The sequence below is a fragment of the Argentina silus genome, assembly GCF_951799395.1.
Source record: "Argentina silus genome assembly, chromosome: 22".
NCBI lineage: Eukaryota > Metazoa > Chordata > Actinopteri > Argentiniformes > Argentinidae > Argentina > Argentina silus.
Window position 1 is genome coordinate 13,222,062 of NC_139676.1, and position 18,678 is coordinate 13,240,739.

General features: G+C 44.6%; 2 protein-coding genes across 5 annotated transcripts; both read right to left on the minus strand.

Annotated features, from left to right (window-relative positions):
- Positions 1-16: 16 nt before the first annotated feature.
- On the minus strand, positions 17-7,962 carry atad5b (ATPase family AAA domain containing 5b; the record flags this gene model as incomplete). The annotated part of the gene is made up of 15 exons (XM_083693644.1): positions 17-323; positions 506-664; positions 972-1,810; positions 2,036-2,178; positions 3,163-3,352; positions 3,569-3,633; positions 3,737-3,830; positions 4,037-4,179; positions 4,298-4,531; positions 4,667-4,838; positions 5,450-5,598; positions 5,917-6,011; positions 6,220-6,316; positions 6,609-7,013; positions 7,146-7,962. 15 exons carry the CDS (start codon positions 7,960-7,962, stop codon positions 245-247), a joined length of 3,681 nt encoding a protein of 1,226 aa, XP_083549770.1. The 3' UTR covers positions 17-244.
- Positions 7,963-8,614: 652 nt separating this feature from the next.
- suz12b (SUZ12 polycomb repressive complex 2 subunit b) lies at positions 8,615-18,284 on the minus strand. 4 transcript variants are annotated; one of them, XM_083693693.1, is made up of 17 exons: positions 18,118-18,284; positions 17,473-17,617; positions 16,994-17,040; positions 16,797-16,861; positions 16,358-16,426; positions 16,189-16,238; positions 15,920-16,005; positions 15,580-15,811; positions 14,764-14,869; positions 14,425-14,530; positions 13,949-14,126; positions 13,314-13,402; positions 12,875-13,018; positions 12,511-12,668; positions 11,517-11,715; positions 11,053-11,132; positions 8,615-10,626 (listed from the first exon to the last, which is right to left on the minus strand). In XM_083693693.1, exons 2-17 carry the CDS (start codon positions 17,600-17,602, stop codon positions 10,320-10,322), a joined length of 2,046 nt encoding a protein of 681 aa, XP_083549819.1. In that variant the 5' UTR covers positions 17,603-17,617; positions 18,118-18,284; the 3' UTR covers positions 8,615-10,319. The 4 variants fall into 4 exon arrangements, with proteins under 4 accessions (XP_083549819.1, XP_083549816.1, XP_083549818.1 ...); XM_083693690.1 differs by having other exon boundaries at positions 8,615-10,653; XM_083693692.1 differs by having other exon boundaries at positions 11,044-11,132.
- Positions 18,285-18,678: the final 394 nt, after the last annotated feature.

An 18,678-nucleotide genomic window follows, 5' to 3' on the forward strand; every position in this document is an offset into this window, starting at 1 on the left:
TTAATACATACAGTCACATAACAGTTGAATATCAACTTTGAATGCATATAATCTGCATAGAATTTATCAGTGTAGCAACACTTTGGAAGAATGAGCGCACGGCACAAGAGAAATATACATCTTATTTTTTTGTACTAAGTCACAGGATTGACATATTTGACAAGTGTGATACATCAATTCATAAATGCACCTTTTGGTCAACAAAAGACAGGAGTCAGTGACCTCCGACCCACTGAGGAGGTGGTTATGGGAAGTCATTTGAGAGGAGTTGCACAGCAGACTTAAGGAGACCCAGGTGAATGCTGCTGAGGTAATGGAGAAACCTAGGAGGGACACAGACAGAATCATTTTTATTTAACCTTTATTTAACCAGGATAAAAAACCCATTAGGATAAAATCTCTTTTACAAGGGAGACCTGGCCAAGAAGGCAGCAAAGTTACACATCGATTACATGACAATAACAACAACAACCGAATGTAATAAAGAAACGTGTTGACGTCTCACCTGGGCTTGCCCTTCCCCTGCTCCCGGGCCCTCTCAGAGCGACAGACAGAGCGGAGGGCAGGCATGTAGTCCACCGTGACAGCCGGCCTGTTCCCCAGGGCACAGAAGGCTCTGCTGGAGAGGACAGCCCTGCTGGTCTCATACCTCCTTTGGACCACACTGGGAAAAAAAAAAAGAAGTTACATAGAAAGTCGTATTTAGACCCTATATTGTGATTCACTGTGAATAGAGCTTTACCATGGCGAAGAAGCAGCATTTATTTTCAGAAAATCTGAAAATGTTTTAGTAATAGAATAATAATAGTAATAGATAAAGTGTATCAGCACACAGAGGCCCAAGATACATATTTTCCACATTAGTAGAGTGAGTGTCAATTAGACTCAATCTTCAGTTTAGTGGTATTAGTGAAGTTAGTACAAGTCAGACAATACTCAGTTTAACTGTAAACCCAGGAGAATGCATTCACCTCGGTTTACATGGAGAGATCTGACTGAAGCTGAATGTGTGTGGAGCCCCAGGGAGTTTGTGTTTCTCCGCCACCATCTCACTCCCCTCCTTCTCCCCAGGTCCCGGTACCATCCCCTGGGCTCCAGTCCTCCCCTTAGACACCTTCTTCTGGCACCTCTGGAACCCCAGGACCTCTAGGGCTGCCTGTATTTCCAACGACCTCTCCCTCCACCCCCAACTACAACCTCCATCCACCTCCTCCTCCTCCTCTCCCAATTCGTCCAGCAGTCCGTCCTTTAAATCCGCCCCCGTCCAGACAAACGCCCCTGGCCTCCAAGCCCCAGATGTCTGCTGTAGGTCCTGAATGGGCATACAAGCGTCCATAAAAGACATGAGGTCTATGAAGTCCGTTAGAGCAACTAAAGAGTGGGACTTAGACCCATCTGCCCTTTTCTCAGTCTGAGGTCTGTCATCTTTAGCACCCAAGGCCATGGAAGGAGTCCCCGTCAATAGCAGTGATGCTCCGTGAGATTTTAGTGTCTCATCTTCACTGTGAGCTGGTCTGGAATCAGGTGTTGGAATACGTTTCCTTCTCCTCAACCTTGAGGCGGTCCTAGCTGGGCTGGTCTGACCCAGAAGCTCTTGGACCTGAGGGTTGGTGTCGCCAGGGGGTGTCGGCTCACTCCCAAGCCCCAGGGGAGGCACTTCCTCTGGGCAGCGGACTGGAGTTTCCTGGGGTCTGGGTGGTAGTGGTAGGAGGAGCTCCAGGTTTGAGTAAAGCAAAGGTACACCCCTCCTCCAGCTCTCAGTTAGGACTTCAGTTAGCTTGGTGACCTCTGGTTCAGCCCAGGACTTGCACTGTGGAAACAGTCATTCTGTTCACATCTGAATAAAAGCATCCAGTGTCAAGGTAAACATCTAGAGCCCTAGGGGGATAAGTAATGGAAATAGGAAGTTATTAACCCTTTATGTCACTGTAAAAACAAACATATATTTATGTAAAAAGCAAATGAGAAATAAACTTCAATGACAGAATGTGATGAGGTTGTCATAGCACTCGCAATGGCAATCACTAGAGACTACCTCTAGAATGTTCCGCAGGTCCTGGATGGGTCCGGAGCTCAGGAGGCCCAGCATGCTGGGAGTGCAGCCCTCATCACAGGGTGGAAGGTGGGAGGGTAGTCTTTCACTTACTGGTTCACCTTCAGTAACAGCAACACCCAATGCTGTGTAGGCAAACCAACATTATACACTGTCTTGACTAAATTAACAAACCAACATTACACACTGTCTTGACTAAATTAACAAACCAACATTACACACTGTCTTGACTAAATTAACAAACCAACATTATACACTGTCTTGACTAAATTAACAAACCAACATTACACACTGTCTTGACTAAATTAACAAACCAACATTATACACTGTCTTGACTAAATTAACAAACCAACATTATACACTGTCTTGACTAAATTAACAAACCAACATTATACACTGTCTTGACTAAATTAACAAACCAACATTACACACTGTCTTGACTAAATTAACAAACCAACATTATACACTGTCTTGACTAAATTAACAAACCAACATTATACACTGTCTTGACTAAATTAACAAACCAACATTACACACTGTCTTGACTAAATTAACAAACCAACATTACACACTGTCTTGACTGAATTAACAAACCAACATTATACTTTGTCTTGACTAAATTAACAAACCAACATTATACACTGTCTTGACTAAATTAACAAACCAACATTATACACTGTCTTGACTAAATTAACAAACCAACATTACACACTGTCTTGACTAAATTAACAAACCAACATTATACACTGTCTTGACTAAATTAACAAACCAACATTATACACTGTCTTGACTAAATTAACAAACCAACATTACACACTGTCTTGACTAAATTAACAAACCAACATTATACACTGTCTTGACTAAATTAACAAACCAACATTATACACTGTCTTGACTAAATTAACAAACCAACATTACACACTGTCTTGACTAAATTAACAAACCAACATTATACACTGTCTTGACTAAAAAACGAATTGACTAAACGTATGTCTTGTACTGTATCTGATGGAACAGCTACTGGACTTACAGTACGTGATGTCACTGCAACAGTAAATCTCTAACTATCAGGTTAGTTTGTTGTCATTCCCTCCCTAACATACACACACCAGTGGGGTCCTGAAGCAGGGCTGCCCTCTGAGATGCCCGTCCGCCTCCGCTGCGGACCCAGAGCTGCAGCTGCAGCAGAGTGCGTCTGAGGTCACCCTGGTTCAGGCTCAGCAGGGAGGTGATGTCACCAGGGTCCGTCCTCACGTTCTCAGCCAGACACAGCAGCTGCAGGTAGCTGCACACGTTCACCTGGGAGCCGACATAGCAGACAAACATTACATTTTAGGTTATGAAATATTAAAAAAAAACAACAAAAAAAACATTCTCTGAGTAGATCTGATGAAGTCCAAATAAAAAAATTAAATAAAAAATAAATAAAAAAAAGGTTCATGTATTTTTTTTTTTTCCTAAGGTTATTCAAACTAGTTGTGAGGGGATGGAATGGTACAGAGATGTTTGACTTACCATTGAGGGCGTTTTAAAAATGATCTCTTCAAAGTTGCCATCAAACTTTGCACTGAACGTAGGATCTGAAGACCCATATTATTGATTATTGTGCGATTCAACATGAAACAAATCATTTTAAATATGGATGATTCTTAAAGCTATTATTCACATTGGTCATGAGCTCACCATTAGTGGTCAGGACTACTGGTCTCTTGGTTGTGGTCATGAAAGTCTTGATTGCAGCGAGAAATCCGACATCATCATCGAATATGACATCAACCTGAGGGGGGGGGGGGGGGGGGGAGGGGGGGTTTAGAGCAAAGCCCTCGGTCACTTCATCAACACTAGGGGCCTCATTTGTTAGTCACAGACTATATGTACAAAACACATCTCATCTGTATAATATATGCATTCTGCTGTGTCATCATTTGCTAGGCTAAGGCAGCCACTTGTAAAGGTGAGGGAAGTGGCTTTTGTGAGATTTACCTCCTCAAATAAAATGAGTGATGTAGCAGTCCTTCTACTCTGTCCTACTGCTGTTGGTCCTTCATTGTGAGGTGAAGGGTTACTGGGCGACTCTGGGCACATAGTGTCTGTCCCTTCAATGGTCACTGTCTTGAGAGAGCTGACTGTAGGTAGAAATCATCATCAAGTGTTAAAAAAAAAAGATGATTAGCATCCATACAAATGTTTATAATGTCTCTGTGAAGTTTCACTGTACTCTACTTTCAATGTGGCAGTCTTAACTGTTTTGTGGGTGGCCATCTTGGATTTTAGGTGGTAGAAGCGGACAGCCAAGGCTCTGTGGTTTACTCTTCATCTTGAAGAAGTTGGCCAGCGTCACGGAGGCCACACCTCCACCTCTCCTCCGGGCCGAGGCACAGTGCTGAGGTCCCTTCCTGGACGATGAGATGACCTTCCTGGACGATGAAATGACCTTCCTGGACGATGAGATGACCTTCCTGGGAGAGGCCACTTTTCCTTTATTAAGGGAGTAGACATGCTTCACTTCAATCCCAATACAACTTTATTAATAACGTTTAACACACATTCTCCATTTGGGGAAATGTAATCCACATGTTATAGTAAATGGTTTTAAAAGTGAGGTCTGCTCACCAGGTAATGTGTCTGATTTCGTTGAGGCAGCGGTGCTGTTGAAGCCACTGAGGTAGGCAGGCTTGAGGGGGGCGTGTCCCTGCGTCTCCACCTGATGTGATTGGGTGGCTTCCTTCAGCTGAGACAACACATGGCGACCACAACGCTGGGAAGACGCGTTCACCTCGAAAACCTGGAGAGGCCGAGGAAAACGGAGCTCAAGACGGCAGTCCCACAGAGCATAATGCAACCAGACTGGGACCGAACACGGGTCTCCAGCTCCAAACCACCTCTGCTACACAAGTACACTCACTGTACACTGGATGCACAACATAAGAAGTACCCTGTTTCAGTGAATCTGACGACTGAATCAATACACCCAAAGACGGCTGTTGTTTTGCTCTTTATTTCGGCTGTCTTATCTAACAAGCCACCACCGACATACAGTCAACACCTTAATACAGCGTAAGGTGACGCAAGCTACTTATGAGGGGATGCAATGGTACCGAGATGTTTGATTTACCATTGAGGGCATTTTTAAAAACGACCTCTTCAAAGTTGCCATCAAACGTTGCACTGAACGAAGTATCTGAAGACCCGCATTATTGATTATTGTGTGATTCAACTTGACTGAATGAATACAGACGTTCCTATTTATTTTGACTGTCTTACCTAAGCCATCACAGACACACTGTACAGTTAATACCGGATAAAGAAGACGGTCTCCAGGCACCGTAACATAATGCATTAGTTGTTTTCATGGTGAATACTAGGAGGCATAAGAGGTGTCCCAGTCACACTGACCTTGAAGCCCAGCTCCTGAGCGCAGGCGTACACCGAGGCAGTCTTCCCCACCCCCAGGGGTCCTGTGATCAACATGGTGTGACACAGATCTTCTTCCCCCTCCTCTTCGTCCACAGCTTCTCCCTGGAAGTCACCGCAGTCCCACGAGTCTGAGTCCCACAGACAAACTCCAGGTCAGGTCTCAGGGCTATGCCATGCTTCATTAGCTACTATGTGTTAGAAAATATGATGTATATTTCTGTCTCTGGCTACCACACACACACACACACACACACACACACACACACACACACACACACACACACACACACACACACACACACACACACACACACACACACACACACACACACACACACACACACACCTTCTTCTAGAATACCAATCGGGGGGATTATATTGTTTATTTCCTCCATTTCTAACACTGTAACTTCATCATTTCTTCTTCTCTTTTTTTTTTTTTTTACCATTGCTATTGTCCTCTTTCTTGTCCTCTTTCTTCTTTTCCCGCTCTTTTCTCCTCTCCTCAGAATCAGCTCGCAGTTTCCACTTCTTCAACCAACTACACACCAAAATGACTTCCATTATGCATTATCACAAAGACACCTGTGTATGTATTGGTGTGTCCTGTATTGTTTCCTGAATGTCTGCTGTTTTTAAGGATGATTTTGCTTCAAAGCCAATTTCCCCACTGGGGAAAATAAAGTTTTCTAGCTAACAAGCTAACGTTGAGCATGCAGGGGTAGGATGTAGGGTTAGTTTTAACTTACCAGTGTAACCTCTTCAAAGGGGCGGAGTTACCCATCACTTCAGACGAGTGTCGAGGGCAGTACTTGTCCGTCCACTGCACATCCTCACTGCTATGATCTGGACGACACACAAAGGTAAACACACACAGTTAAATACATCCAAAGGTAAATACACACAAAGGTTAATACATCCAAAGGTAAACACACACAGTTAAATACATCCAAAAGGTAAATACACACAAAGGTTAATACATCCAAAGGTAAATACACACAAAGGTTAATACATCCAAAGGTAAATACACACAAAGGTAAATACATCCAAAGGTAAACACACACAGTTAAATACATCCAAAGGTAAATACACACAAAGGTAAATGACATGCCTCTCCTGAGACAGCCTTGTGGTTGACAGTCCTCAGCAGTGGATTCTGACTGGTTCGTCAGGCTGAGCTTCAGCTCAGGACCCACACCTGCTGGTGTCAGGCCTCCACCCCCTCTCTGCTGCTGCTTCTGCTGTTCCTGCTGTTCCTGCTGTTCCTGCTGTTCCTGCTGTTCCTGCTGCTGCTTTAGTCTGTGTGTCCGACTCAGCCTGCTTCCTCTGGGTTGGCCCCCAGTCGGAGGGGGAGAGGGCCCCCACCACCCCCATGGCTCTGAAGGGGGAGTGCGCCCAGTCAAAGTGGCTTCCTCTACCCCCAGACTGGACCTCTGACGCTTCAGAACCTTCTCACGACCCTCTGTCTCACGCTGGCGTTTCCGCTTCTCTCCTACAAGGCAGGGCAGGGATGCAGTCCTTGGATTCAGGCTCATCTCTGTCTCTGAAAGAAAGAGACACTTATTCTGAAAACTGAACCTGAAATACAATAGTAAATACCAGTATACAGATACTGTATACATGATATTATGAATATTAATATAACACAGGAAGGTAATATAACATGTTACGTTACCTGTACAAGCCAACACCGGTAGACTCTCCTTGTACTTTTTTTGCAGCATGGTATAAACTCTTCTGAAGGGGAACTGAGGGTTGGAGGTTCCGATCTCCTCAAGAAGGCACTTCACGACAGGCCCTGATAAGTCTTCTCTCCAACGGGAGACCATAGACTCCATTATCGTTATCATTGTCTCAGGCTTGCTGTGTCTAGGCCTATGTGTTGAACTGGACACAATCACCATTACCTGTTCCTGGTTGTTGATAGGGACCATATTGGACTTTCTCAGCTGTGCCGCTGGCTTTCCCGAGGGTTGAGAGGAGCGTTTGGCACTTTCCCCTTTACCATCAGTGTCCCACTTCCTCGTGAAAACGGACGCTAACTTCTTGCGTGGCTTCTCATGCTGATTTCCACGTATGTCGTCAAGGTCCGCTGTCAAAGAACTCTTCCTACACAGCACGTCTTTGACCATCAGGCCATCGTCATTGACACTGGCTGCTGCTGTAGTGACCTGCGCCAACCGCACCGCTGAATCTCTCCCTAGCCTGCTCCTGTATGGCGGGTCCTCACTAGAGATGCCTGACCCTGTGTCCGAAATGATTATCACACCATTGAGTTCTGAGGGGCTCTCCTCCTGTCCGAGGCTTGCTGAAGCCCTGGGAGTTTTAAAACGGTTCTTCCTCTTTACTTGCAGCCGGTTTGATGCCTCCATCACTCCCACTGCACAAAATGCCTCACGGTGACAAGGTGGCATCTTGGTCTTGCCCTGCACCTGAATGCAAGCGAGGAGGCTCTCCCCAGACGGCTGTGGCTCTCTTCTGAAGTACTTCATTATATCTGTGGAGTTCGAGAGCCCAGACCTTTTTTTGCCCATTGTCCAGACCACGGAAGAGTAGCTGAACCAGACCACCTCATCCCGCAGAGCAGACCACGTACCTCCGAATATTGCACACCAGCTGTACTCCAGGTAACTTCATAATTGTATACATTTAGCTAAAGTTTAGCTAACTAGATGTAAAGCGTGAGGTTGAGATAACATACCACCACATCTTTCCGAAACCTTCACAAAGCTGTTTACGAAGGAGGACACTATTTGGTTACAAATTACAAAACGAGAACATCATCTTTCTTACTTTTTCGAAATCAAATGACGACTCATCTGTCCAATCTGATCTCTGGATGGTATCCGTGAATCAGCCAATCGCATTCTTCGTGGTACTTCCCACTTCTGTATTTGAAAGCATTGGATTGGTTTAGACGAGGGAGGGAGGGCGTGTCCAACGGAGGACACTTCTATGGTACAACAGAACCAGACCACAGCATCGTGTTTCCACCATCCTGTCATCTCAAGGTGTGTGTGTGTGTGTGTGTGTGTGTGTGTGTGTGTGATGTTGCACAAATTCAATGAAAAGTGAAATGAGCGTCCTCTGGTGTAAGAGTGACAATTAACGTGATCTGGCATACCGGAAAAAACGAACAAAGAATAAGATCAAATGTATTTTATTTTAAATATAAAATCCCCATATCCAAAATGTATAACATAGTTAACAATTTATACGAGGTGGTGGTTTGACAATAGTGGTGAATTGACTGTTCCTCCCCAAATCCAGCCGATCAAAACGTGCATCAATTTACGGGGGCGTGAAAGTATGGTCCGTAGGTCTGAAGGAGAAAGCAGTGTTGATTAAAGGACTGTGTATCCGAAACTAGCTAACGGTTTTGTTCAGTTGGTGCGCACACAACGAAACATACAACTAAGGCGACCAGTAACCACTTGTTATCTCCAGTTTAGAAATTAAATTGAGGAAAAAGATGCTAAAAACATACAAATGCAGAACTCAGTGACTGGGCCGAAAACCACCCCTTTGGCATTAACTGCATCTAACAGAATACACACTTCCACTAGGATCCACTTCCCACCTACATACAGCATATTGCTTTGAGCAGGAAAAAAAAAAAAACCCAGCAACTACTTTTTCATAATCAGTGATACTCAGATTCACAATGGGATATATAGCTAGATATTGACATTATTACAATGTATACAAATCGTCTGGCCAAGTGTTGTCCAAAAAGTTCATATCTAACCCTGGCAGAGAGGAAATAATAGAGAGAGGCCTTTCGAGTTCCCAAAGGTTCTCAAAACTATATAACCATCAACTTATATATAGGCCTCTGTCCCAGCATTCTGTTGAAAACGTCTGTAGGTTTGTATTTGTTTTTTTAACTTAGAGCTAAGGAGCGACTTTCTGTCAGTTGAGGGGTATTCTTCTCCTTCCGCTGTGGATGCAGAGAGCAGAACCCATTGAGCAGCAGTCAGGGACCTCGTCCAGTAAGCAGGATTACTGAATTAACTTGGACATTAACTTGGGAAAACAATCAGACTCATCTCTTGATCTTCTGGTTCGTTAAGATACTTGAATATGGGTTGTTGAGAGGTTCTAAAAGTGAATGATTAAGTTCTCATGAACTTGAAGAATATTCAGGGAACAGCCCACAGGTCTCACTGATTGGACAATACTCAGGAAATATAAAACATGGGAAAACATACATGATCATATTAAAATCAAAATAAAATTCGAAACGAAAAAGAAAAATCCTTTCAGAGGATGCGAGACAGAGCACGCATCTGACAATTGATGCAGCACAAGAAAAAAACAAAAAAAACAACAACCTCTGATTCCACTCAAGTTAACAATTTACTAAATACAGAGACCAAGTGCTAAAATAATCTGTTGAAAGGACCAAAGAGCCGGCGAGGTTATGGATACAAATAATCAGGAGCGATAATGTGACCAATATGCAGAATGTCTGGGATTCTCCTCGTACAGTTCGGGACAACGACAGCAGTCAGTCATGATGACATACCTATCAAGTGATCCCCGGTTTCTTCACATCCGCAAACCGAATCACTGAACTGGCTCACAAACATACAATGCATAATGACTTACAGTACAGACTTGGTACATCTCACTCTATCCAAACGTGAGTCCTCAAAATGCCTGTTTTGTGTGTGTGTGTGTGTGTGTGTGTGTATACAGGTCTGTCTTTCATGGGTCAAGTAAGTCCTCCATTGACAACTCCTTCTGCCTAACTAAGCACCAAAGGGTGGTGGTCAGTAGAATAAACATGACAATGAAGACGGTGACGGTGAGGATGACGATGATGAAGGTTCGCCCATCCTCATCATCAGTCCGTGACGGAGGTTTTTGTCCTCTTGCCGTGTTTGGTGCCGCCGCCGGCGGTGCCGTTGCAGGCGCCCTCCGCCACCAGGGCCCGGTCGCCGTCCTCGTCGCCGGCCTCGGGGAGCTCCTCCTGGATCTGCCGCAGGCGCGTCATGGCGCGGTCGATGGTCGCCACGCTCACCAGGTTGAAGTCGTGCATGCTCACCAGGTGCAGCAGGAAGTTGCGGCACAGGTTGCGGCGGGCGATGTAGGCGCCGCATTTCTCCACGAACACCATGCTGGCCTGGTTCATCTGGTTGTCGGCGATGAACCTGTGTGTCGTCAAGGACAGAGTGGGCCTGCTTAAAGGTGAACCTCATTAGCATGTCTCTCTACCCACCTGGTCTAAACTAGTGTTTAAACTATCAATTAACTAATCAACTGCAACTAGGTTCACAGTGCAAATATGGGAGTTTAGACTTACAACTTTGCTGTAAACTAGTGTTTAAACTATCAATTAACTAAATCAACTGCAACTGGGTTCACAGTGCAAATATGGGAGTTTAGACTTACGACTTTGTTGTGTGTTATCATCCTTGCTGATATAGCAAGGTCTAATTCTATGGTATGTGAAAGGCGACTAACTCCGTACTGGATGTGTTTCTATCAAATAAAGCTGAAGGTATCCAAGACAATATAAACCACGTGTAAAGGTGCAATAAGAGATGTATTTCTTTAGTTGTACGTACTGAACATACCCGTGCTTCATGACGTGCAGATTCCACAGCTTCATCACCTCCTTCTCTCCTTCGTTCACGTCTGTGAACTCATCCAGTTGCTTTGGGAGGAGAACACACACACACACACACACACACACACACACACACACACACACACACACACACCGTCAGGCAAGACACACGTCGGTAAACACGCCAGGTACAGTGTAGCCAAATGTGTTGATATGATCAGAGTCATCATGTGTTGTATATTCCTACGTGTCATGTACCCTTATTTTCCCCAGGCTTCTCTATTTCAATTGTGTGTGAGGGGAATCAATGTGGTTAGGAAAAGGGGATATTGTAAACATGTTATGACATGAGGAATCCATACATAATTGATATGCCAATCAAAGTGACACAAATCAAAGTATTATGACAAAAAAAATATATATTTTAACGTGCGGGCCAGTAGGTGGCGGCGTAGTGTGTATCTGACTGACCGTGGCGGTCTTTTCTCTCAGCCAATCGGGGTCTCTCTCGTCCTCGCTGTCCACCTCCATCTCCTGGGGCCGCAGGGGCATGCAGCTGTCGCTGTGGAAGTACAGACGGTTGTGGCCGCTCACGTAGGTCCTCTGCTGCTCCAGCTCCCCGTCCTCCGCCTCCAGAAACTCAGACAGGCTCGGCTTCGTTCGCTTGGGCCTGAGGATACAGGAGCAAGGGCATTATGGTCCTTGTAGTCCTATGGGACTCCTGTGCAGCATAGACAGGCAAGCAAGTGCACACACACACGCGCACACTAACATGCACAGATGGTTGAAACAAGTCAAAGTGAAGGCTTACGCATAAAAGTGGAATCAGTCCCTTTGAAAATGTAAATGTCTGTTTTCAAACGGTTAACAATTTCAGCCAGTGGTCTGGTAGGAATACTTGTGTGTCGTTGTATAGTGGCAGAATTTCAATTCTTAAGTTCACCATCGCCCGGAAAGGAAAATGGCTGTGAGCTCTGTGGAATGTCTTGAGGTGTCAAAGCTGTGATGTCATCAGTTTGGATGTAATAAGATTGATTGTGGTTGGGTCTCCACAGCTTCGAATTTAAATACTGTGGTTTTTAGGGTGGTATAAAAAGCAGTCAGGGAAAAGCTCGCTCTCTTTTCCTGTGTCCTGTTGTGAGGTTATCATCATGTTGTGAGGAGCATTGTTTTGAATGACCAGTGGGCATTTCTCTCTCTCTCTATTAGGATGTAACATTTCTCTATAAAGTATTTGCCTTGTAATAGTTTATAGTATACAGTATTATTAAAGCCTCACTTGATTCATTCTATTTGACCTTTCTTGCACTAATTCAGCACAAACTCAACAATTCTTTGCACAGTCAGATTATCAATATTAGATATGTTTTGCTATTAACAAAATATGCCAAAAGTCTCTGCCAAACCTTGATATTGATACGTTTGTGTGTGTGTGTGTGTGTGTCCAGTCAGGAGACGCCTTTACCTGCACACCAGGACGTGTGTGACGGCAGTCCTCTTGACGGGGCCGTTGCGGCTGAAAGCGAAGCCCGGTTGGCTGTGGATGTCCTGGGGGTTCCCCACGTAGGAGCCGTCATAACACTCATTTATGGACACGTCTATCCTGGCTCCTTTAGGGTGAGGCTGGGGGGGTCACACACAGAGACCAAACTGTCAGTATCACAACCAAACATCTCACACACGGAGACCAAACTGTCAGTATCACAACCAAACATCTCTCACACACACACAGACGCGCCCACACACACGTGCCCACACACACAGGCCCACACACGTGCACATGGCCACACACAAACGCAGGCCCACACACACACACACCCTCCTCTCACCACGTAGTTGAAGATGAAGCGGCTGTGGGACAGTTTGAGGTGTTTGAGCAGGCTGTAGAGCTTGCGGCAGTTGAGCGTACACCAGGGACAGTGCAGGTCATCCCTCGCCTCCGTCTGCTGCCGGGTGTTGTTGTTGTACAGGAACTGGGGAGGGACAAAAAAGATACGTTCTGTTTTAGCTTCACCAAGTTATTTATCCATCGCATTTAAAGTTCTACAACTTTATGATGAATCCCAAAGAAACATACTGTAAGAAATTCAATAGATCATTCTGGGATTTCTAAGTCAACACATGGGCATTTCTGTACCAAAAATAAAAGGGCAGCCAGTTTCTGGAGCAACTCTCAACCCCTCTACGAGGAGAGACGACACGATAACGTCATCGCGAGACGAAGTCGGACTATTCTCAGTTCAGAAAAGTTAGAAAGCGTTACCGTACCTGGTAGAATATGCGCAGTTTCTGCCGTGGCTCACACAGGATCTGCTCCCTCCTCAGCTGGAGCTCCGTGCTCACAGCGTGTTTCACAGCTACGGTGCCCCACACACACACACACAGGGGACGGACACACACACACAGGGGACGGACGGACACACACACACACACACACACACACACACACACACACACACACACACACACACACACACACACACACACACACACACACACACACAGGGGACGGGGACACACACACAGGGGACGGGGACACACACACAGGGGACGGGGACACAAGTCAGGCGTTGATGAGTGGCGTGTAAATCACCACCCGGTTCTACAGGCGTTAGTTGGCTGTGTAAGAGGCGGCTTGCTCACTTATCGTTACGTTATGTGGAATCAATCCCATTTTATCAGATTCATCAACTGGCGTTTGACCAATGTAAACACAGACCATAGGAGGGTGAGCAGGGAAGGGTAGAGAGTATTACTAAAAAAAAGTATTGCTTGGACCCAATGAATGAGTGAGTGAGTGAGTGAGTGAGTGAGTGAGTGAGTGAGTGAGTGAGTGAGTGAGTGAGTGAGTGAGTGAGTGAATATTAAAGAGTATATAAGTGAATGCGTGTCCTGTCTCTCACCCAGTGGTGCAGATTTGAGCGTGCTGGTCCTGCTCTCCACAGGGCTGGTGCTGTCTGAGTTGCGTGTGGCCAGCGGTTTGGCCACGGGGGCGGTGGACTTGTCGCTGGAGTCGCCCGTCCAACGCAGCGTAAACTGCAGCGTGGGTCCCTGAGAGAAGGTCTCGAATGGGGGCAGCCTCTGTGGTGGTTGGAGGGGGAACAACTGCCTTGAGACCATGAACTATACTGACATTTTAATGAAAGGGCTCAAACCTACAGTTGTGGTAAAAGCTGCCCACACTGGAGCATAGTTGTAAGGGTTAGTTGACCACTGCAATGAAGTCAGAGAGGCATGGGCAGACCTAGTGTCTGGCAGACACACACACACACACACACACACACACACACACACACACACACACACACACACACACACACACACACACACACACACACACACACACACACACACACACACACACACACAAGACACACACCTTCCCATCCAGAATAGTTTCCCATGTGGCTCGTTTCTTGCTGACGGGGCAGTCCTCCATCCCCTGCATGGACACCTCATACTCCCCATCTAGTAGTTGCAGCCTCCTGCAGATGACAGAGGTTCATAAGGTGGTTATAACAGAGTTATAACAGTGTGGTGTGCGAGTAATGAGTAAGGTTATGTTGTTAACCATGACTAGAGACCTTTGTGAGGGTGAGCAGGATGGTGTATAACTATGAAAACACATTTTTCTAGCTCAGCTTCTCAAAATTGCAAGGGAACACGTGAAAGCCATCATACATTCATATAAGGGTCTTTTCTTTATAACTTGAATTACCTATTCTTGTCAAACACGGTCATCTGTGCAACAAAGGTCTCTGTGGTGTCTCCATCCTCTCGGTGAGATGAACTTCTCTTTTTTCTGCTGGGAGTTTCTGTCACATCTAAATATACAAAAACAAAAAAACACATATGTCAATTGTCTATTGACATTAAACCATGTCACATTGTCTTATAGGATGACATTTGATGCCAGGGTGTCTGAACCACGTCTATTGTCCCTCCAGAGTTGACAGTTGACAGTATCCAGTGACTGACATCAGACGTGTGTTTGTTGTGTGAGTTGACTGAGGCGTGAAGGAGCCGGGAGCGGCGGAGCAGAGGACACATTTCCGCTGTGGAACAAACGGACTAATAAAGCACTGTTCTGATCAATCCTGTTGTATTGATGTCAGTGTATCCAGTGTCTATCCAGCAGGGTTGGGGTAGATTCCATCTTGAAGCAATCGATTGTTGAACTCTGCCAAGCTGTTTTGCATAAAGAAAACTGCCGGTCTTAAAAAAAAAAAAAGAAGAAAGAAAGAAAGAAAAAAGAAAAGAGGAAGTTGGGTGTGGGAGTAACTCTCCCCCCCCCCCCCCCCCCAGGACCAGGTGCTATTGGCAGTCACAATGCTAGAAGAAGGAAGGCTTACTTTTTATTTTTATTATTATTATTATTATTATTAACAGTAGAGAAACTGTACAGAGGGTGGTCTTTAGGAGGGACAGTCAAGATGTAGCCTGAAGAGATGTAGTCTTCGGTCTACGGTGGAAGACAGGTAGCAAAACAACCCCTCCCCCCGCTAGAGAAACGTTTGCTATCCAGCGTACTTGCCTATATTCTCATTGGCCTCTCCATTGACCAGGCCGTTCAGGTCCCTCCTCCCAGTGTGTGACACCCTGAACAGGAGTGAGTAGGACTTGACCATGTGGCTGTTGCTGGGCTCAAACTCGTTGCTGGACACCAGCAGGGAGGGCAAGGAGCCAGGCTTGGTTTGGTTGGAGTCAGGGTTCAAAGGCACCTGCTTTTTACCTGTAGGCACTTGCTTTACTGGGCAACTGACATCCTGATAAAACAACAACAACAACAACAAAGATTGTAAGAGCAAGTTATGCAGTGTATTACTCATTTCAGGTGATCAGGGAAATTATCAGAACATTTAGCAAGCGGTTACCTTTCGTTTCTTATGGCAGACTTTAACTAGTAGCACCTCGAGAGACACTGAGTTCTGTTCGTTTTCGGAATTCTGAGATGGCTTTTCTGGAGGGGGGGAAAACAACAACAACAACAACAACAAAAATGTTGTGTTTTAGTTCAGTGTTCTGAGAACATTTAGCACACAAAAAACACTGTCACACCGACTTCATACAGCACATGCAAATAAACTGTACTGGGATTTTCATCAACACACTACATGATGGAGGAAACAGGAGTTATGCACACCGTCCTTATGGAAGAAACCAGTGAAGGTGAGCTGCAGGTGTGAAGACAGGCTACCAGGACAGAAAGAAAAGCACAGTCAGTCAAGTCAAGACTCCTACTGTCAAAATAACGGTGCACTTGCCTCTGTAGGGGTTTGTTGTGACACGTATGGGTGCTGTAGTTCCATTACCTGTGAGATTCCTGCTCTCCCTTCATCTTCTCCACTCTGAGCAGCATGTCATCAACCTTAAAGGTTTTCCTGTGCATTCAAGTTCAAACACAGACTTTAGACTTCAGGAACACTGTCAACCAGTCAGCCATCAACCATGATGTCTAATATGGCTCTGCTATCAACTCACATTAATGAACTGTATCTACAAAGATTATTTCTCACACCCAAGGCACTGTACAAGATAGTGAAAAACACAGAATAAAAAACATACTTTATAACATACTAACAGTGCTGTTTAGGAATGCAATGGGTCATGGAAGTCAGAGTTACTGTTATCAGATATGCAGAATATAAATGAGTTTCTGCCTCACAGACCACTGCTAATTATTATCAAGAATAACACAATACAGTAATTGATCCATTTCCAATCAATGAATGAATAATAATAATAATGTACCTTTTGGCATTTGTTCGAGTGTTTCTGTGAGACATGAAGGTAAGCGTCCTGTGCAAAAATATTGGCTAAAATGGAAACATATGTTGGTTAATTATTCATAGTCCAAATATTGTGCAGACTAACTGGGCAAAATATGAGGATTTGTATATATTAAAAAAAAGAATAATAATAATTTTAAAAAAATGAATTATGCTTACTGCAATCAGGTTCCTTGTGCGCAGAAATCTGTAGATTTGAGTTGGCTCTGCAAATAATTCCAGACATCATTATTATTCATGAACCTGCTCAACAAACCATGTTGTGGTGATGACACAATGTGATATAATGACTTCGTTACGTTTTTGATTGTAAGAGAGAGAAGATATCACATAATATCATAGCCAAACATGTTATAACGTCTCTGGTCAGTGGCAAGAAGTACAGTCTGATCTGGCTGACAATGTCATTTGATAAATAGAAATTGATAAATAGAAAATGTCAATGATGCGATCAATCGATTTTAAGAGGATACAACTCCCTTGCCCATGAAACCATCAAGTTTGGGCCTCAATTCAGCCAAGATGTGTCCATTATCAAAACTGTAAAATGGTGTTTATTGAATAAGGATTCCAATTCCATTAAAGGACTCCATCAAGTCCAAAAATTGCCTTCTGAAACGAAAAGTCACGAAACTCACTTTCAAAGGCCTGCAAAAACAACTCATGGTCGGCCTGAATCTGCTCCATCTTCGGCTTCTTCACCGTGCTCATCACGGACGCGGAGGCCGGGTACACGGCGCCGTTTGCTTTACAACTGGCCCCACTCATAACTTAACCTGAATACTATACATCGGACATACAGAAAAAGCACAAATTATGGTTCTTTCAAAACAAAGGAGGCATAATCAACATCCTGTAGCTAGTTAGCAAGCAAGCTAACACAGTGCAATGCTAACGAAATAACTGGCTAACGAAGTGCTTTGTGATATGATTTTCTTTCATTTCAGCACCTAAACTAGGACACCTCCTATACCCACATAGATAACTCTATTATTATTATCATTATCATTATCATTATTATTAGAACGATAAACTAAATGTGTAAGATAAAAACAAGTTTGGCTAGCTAGCAATTACCAGTCTGAGACCCTTCCCTGGTGAAAGTGCGAGTAACGGTGTCAAGCTAGACAGCCAGAATCGAGAGGATACAATAACAATGTTCTTACTGTCCCAGCAGTGGACAGATCAACCTGAGAGCATTAGAGCTGCCTAACCCTAGCCCTAGCCCTAACCCTAACCCTAACCCTAACCAGGCAGGGAACAGGGAACAGAGCCTCACTCACCGACACACACAGCCCATCAAATCACTGTGGCAATGAGCAAAGCTGCTGCTAGCATAGTAGGCTAACAGAATAGAAAACCAAAAAATGTTAAGGCCAAGTAGTATTATTTCCTCCAACGCTTATCGTGAAATGGACGCGTAAAGTGCACGCTATTTACAGCAGACAAAAGTATGGTCCTATTATTATTGATTTTCTGAAAAGCATAAAAACTTCCTATGAAAACTAAATTAGCACGTTGTGCTTGAAATTAGGCGATTTCTACTGGTCACCTCGCCAGTCTCCTCGACTAATAGGAGTCGGAATGTGTGATCTGAGAGCTGTGATTGGCTCGACCCGACGGTAAATGACACTTCACCAAGTTCGGTAGAGCGACAGGCGCTCCTATCGTTTTATTTTGCGGGAAATCCTTTCCATGATGAGACACGAAGCTTGTTTACTTTTTCAGTCTGGGCGTTTGCATATTTTTTTTTTGTGATTTAAGTGAATACAATTGTTTGCCTAATTTCCTATGCCGAGTAGCCTCAACACTGAATGCACTGCGCATGAACTGTTACAGTGCTA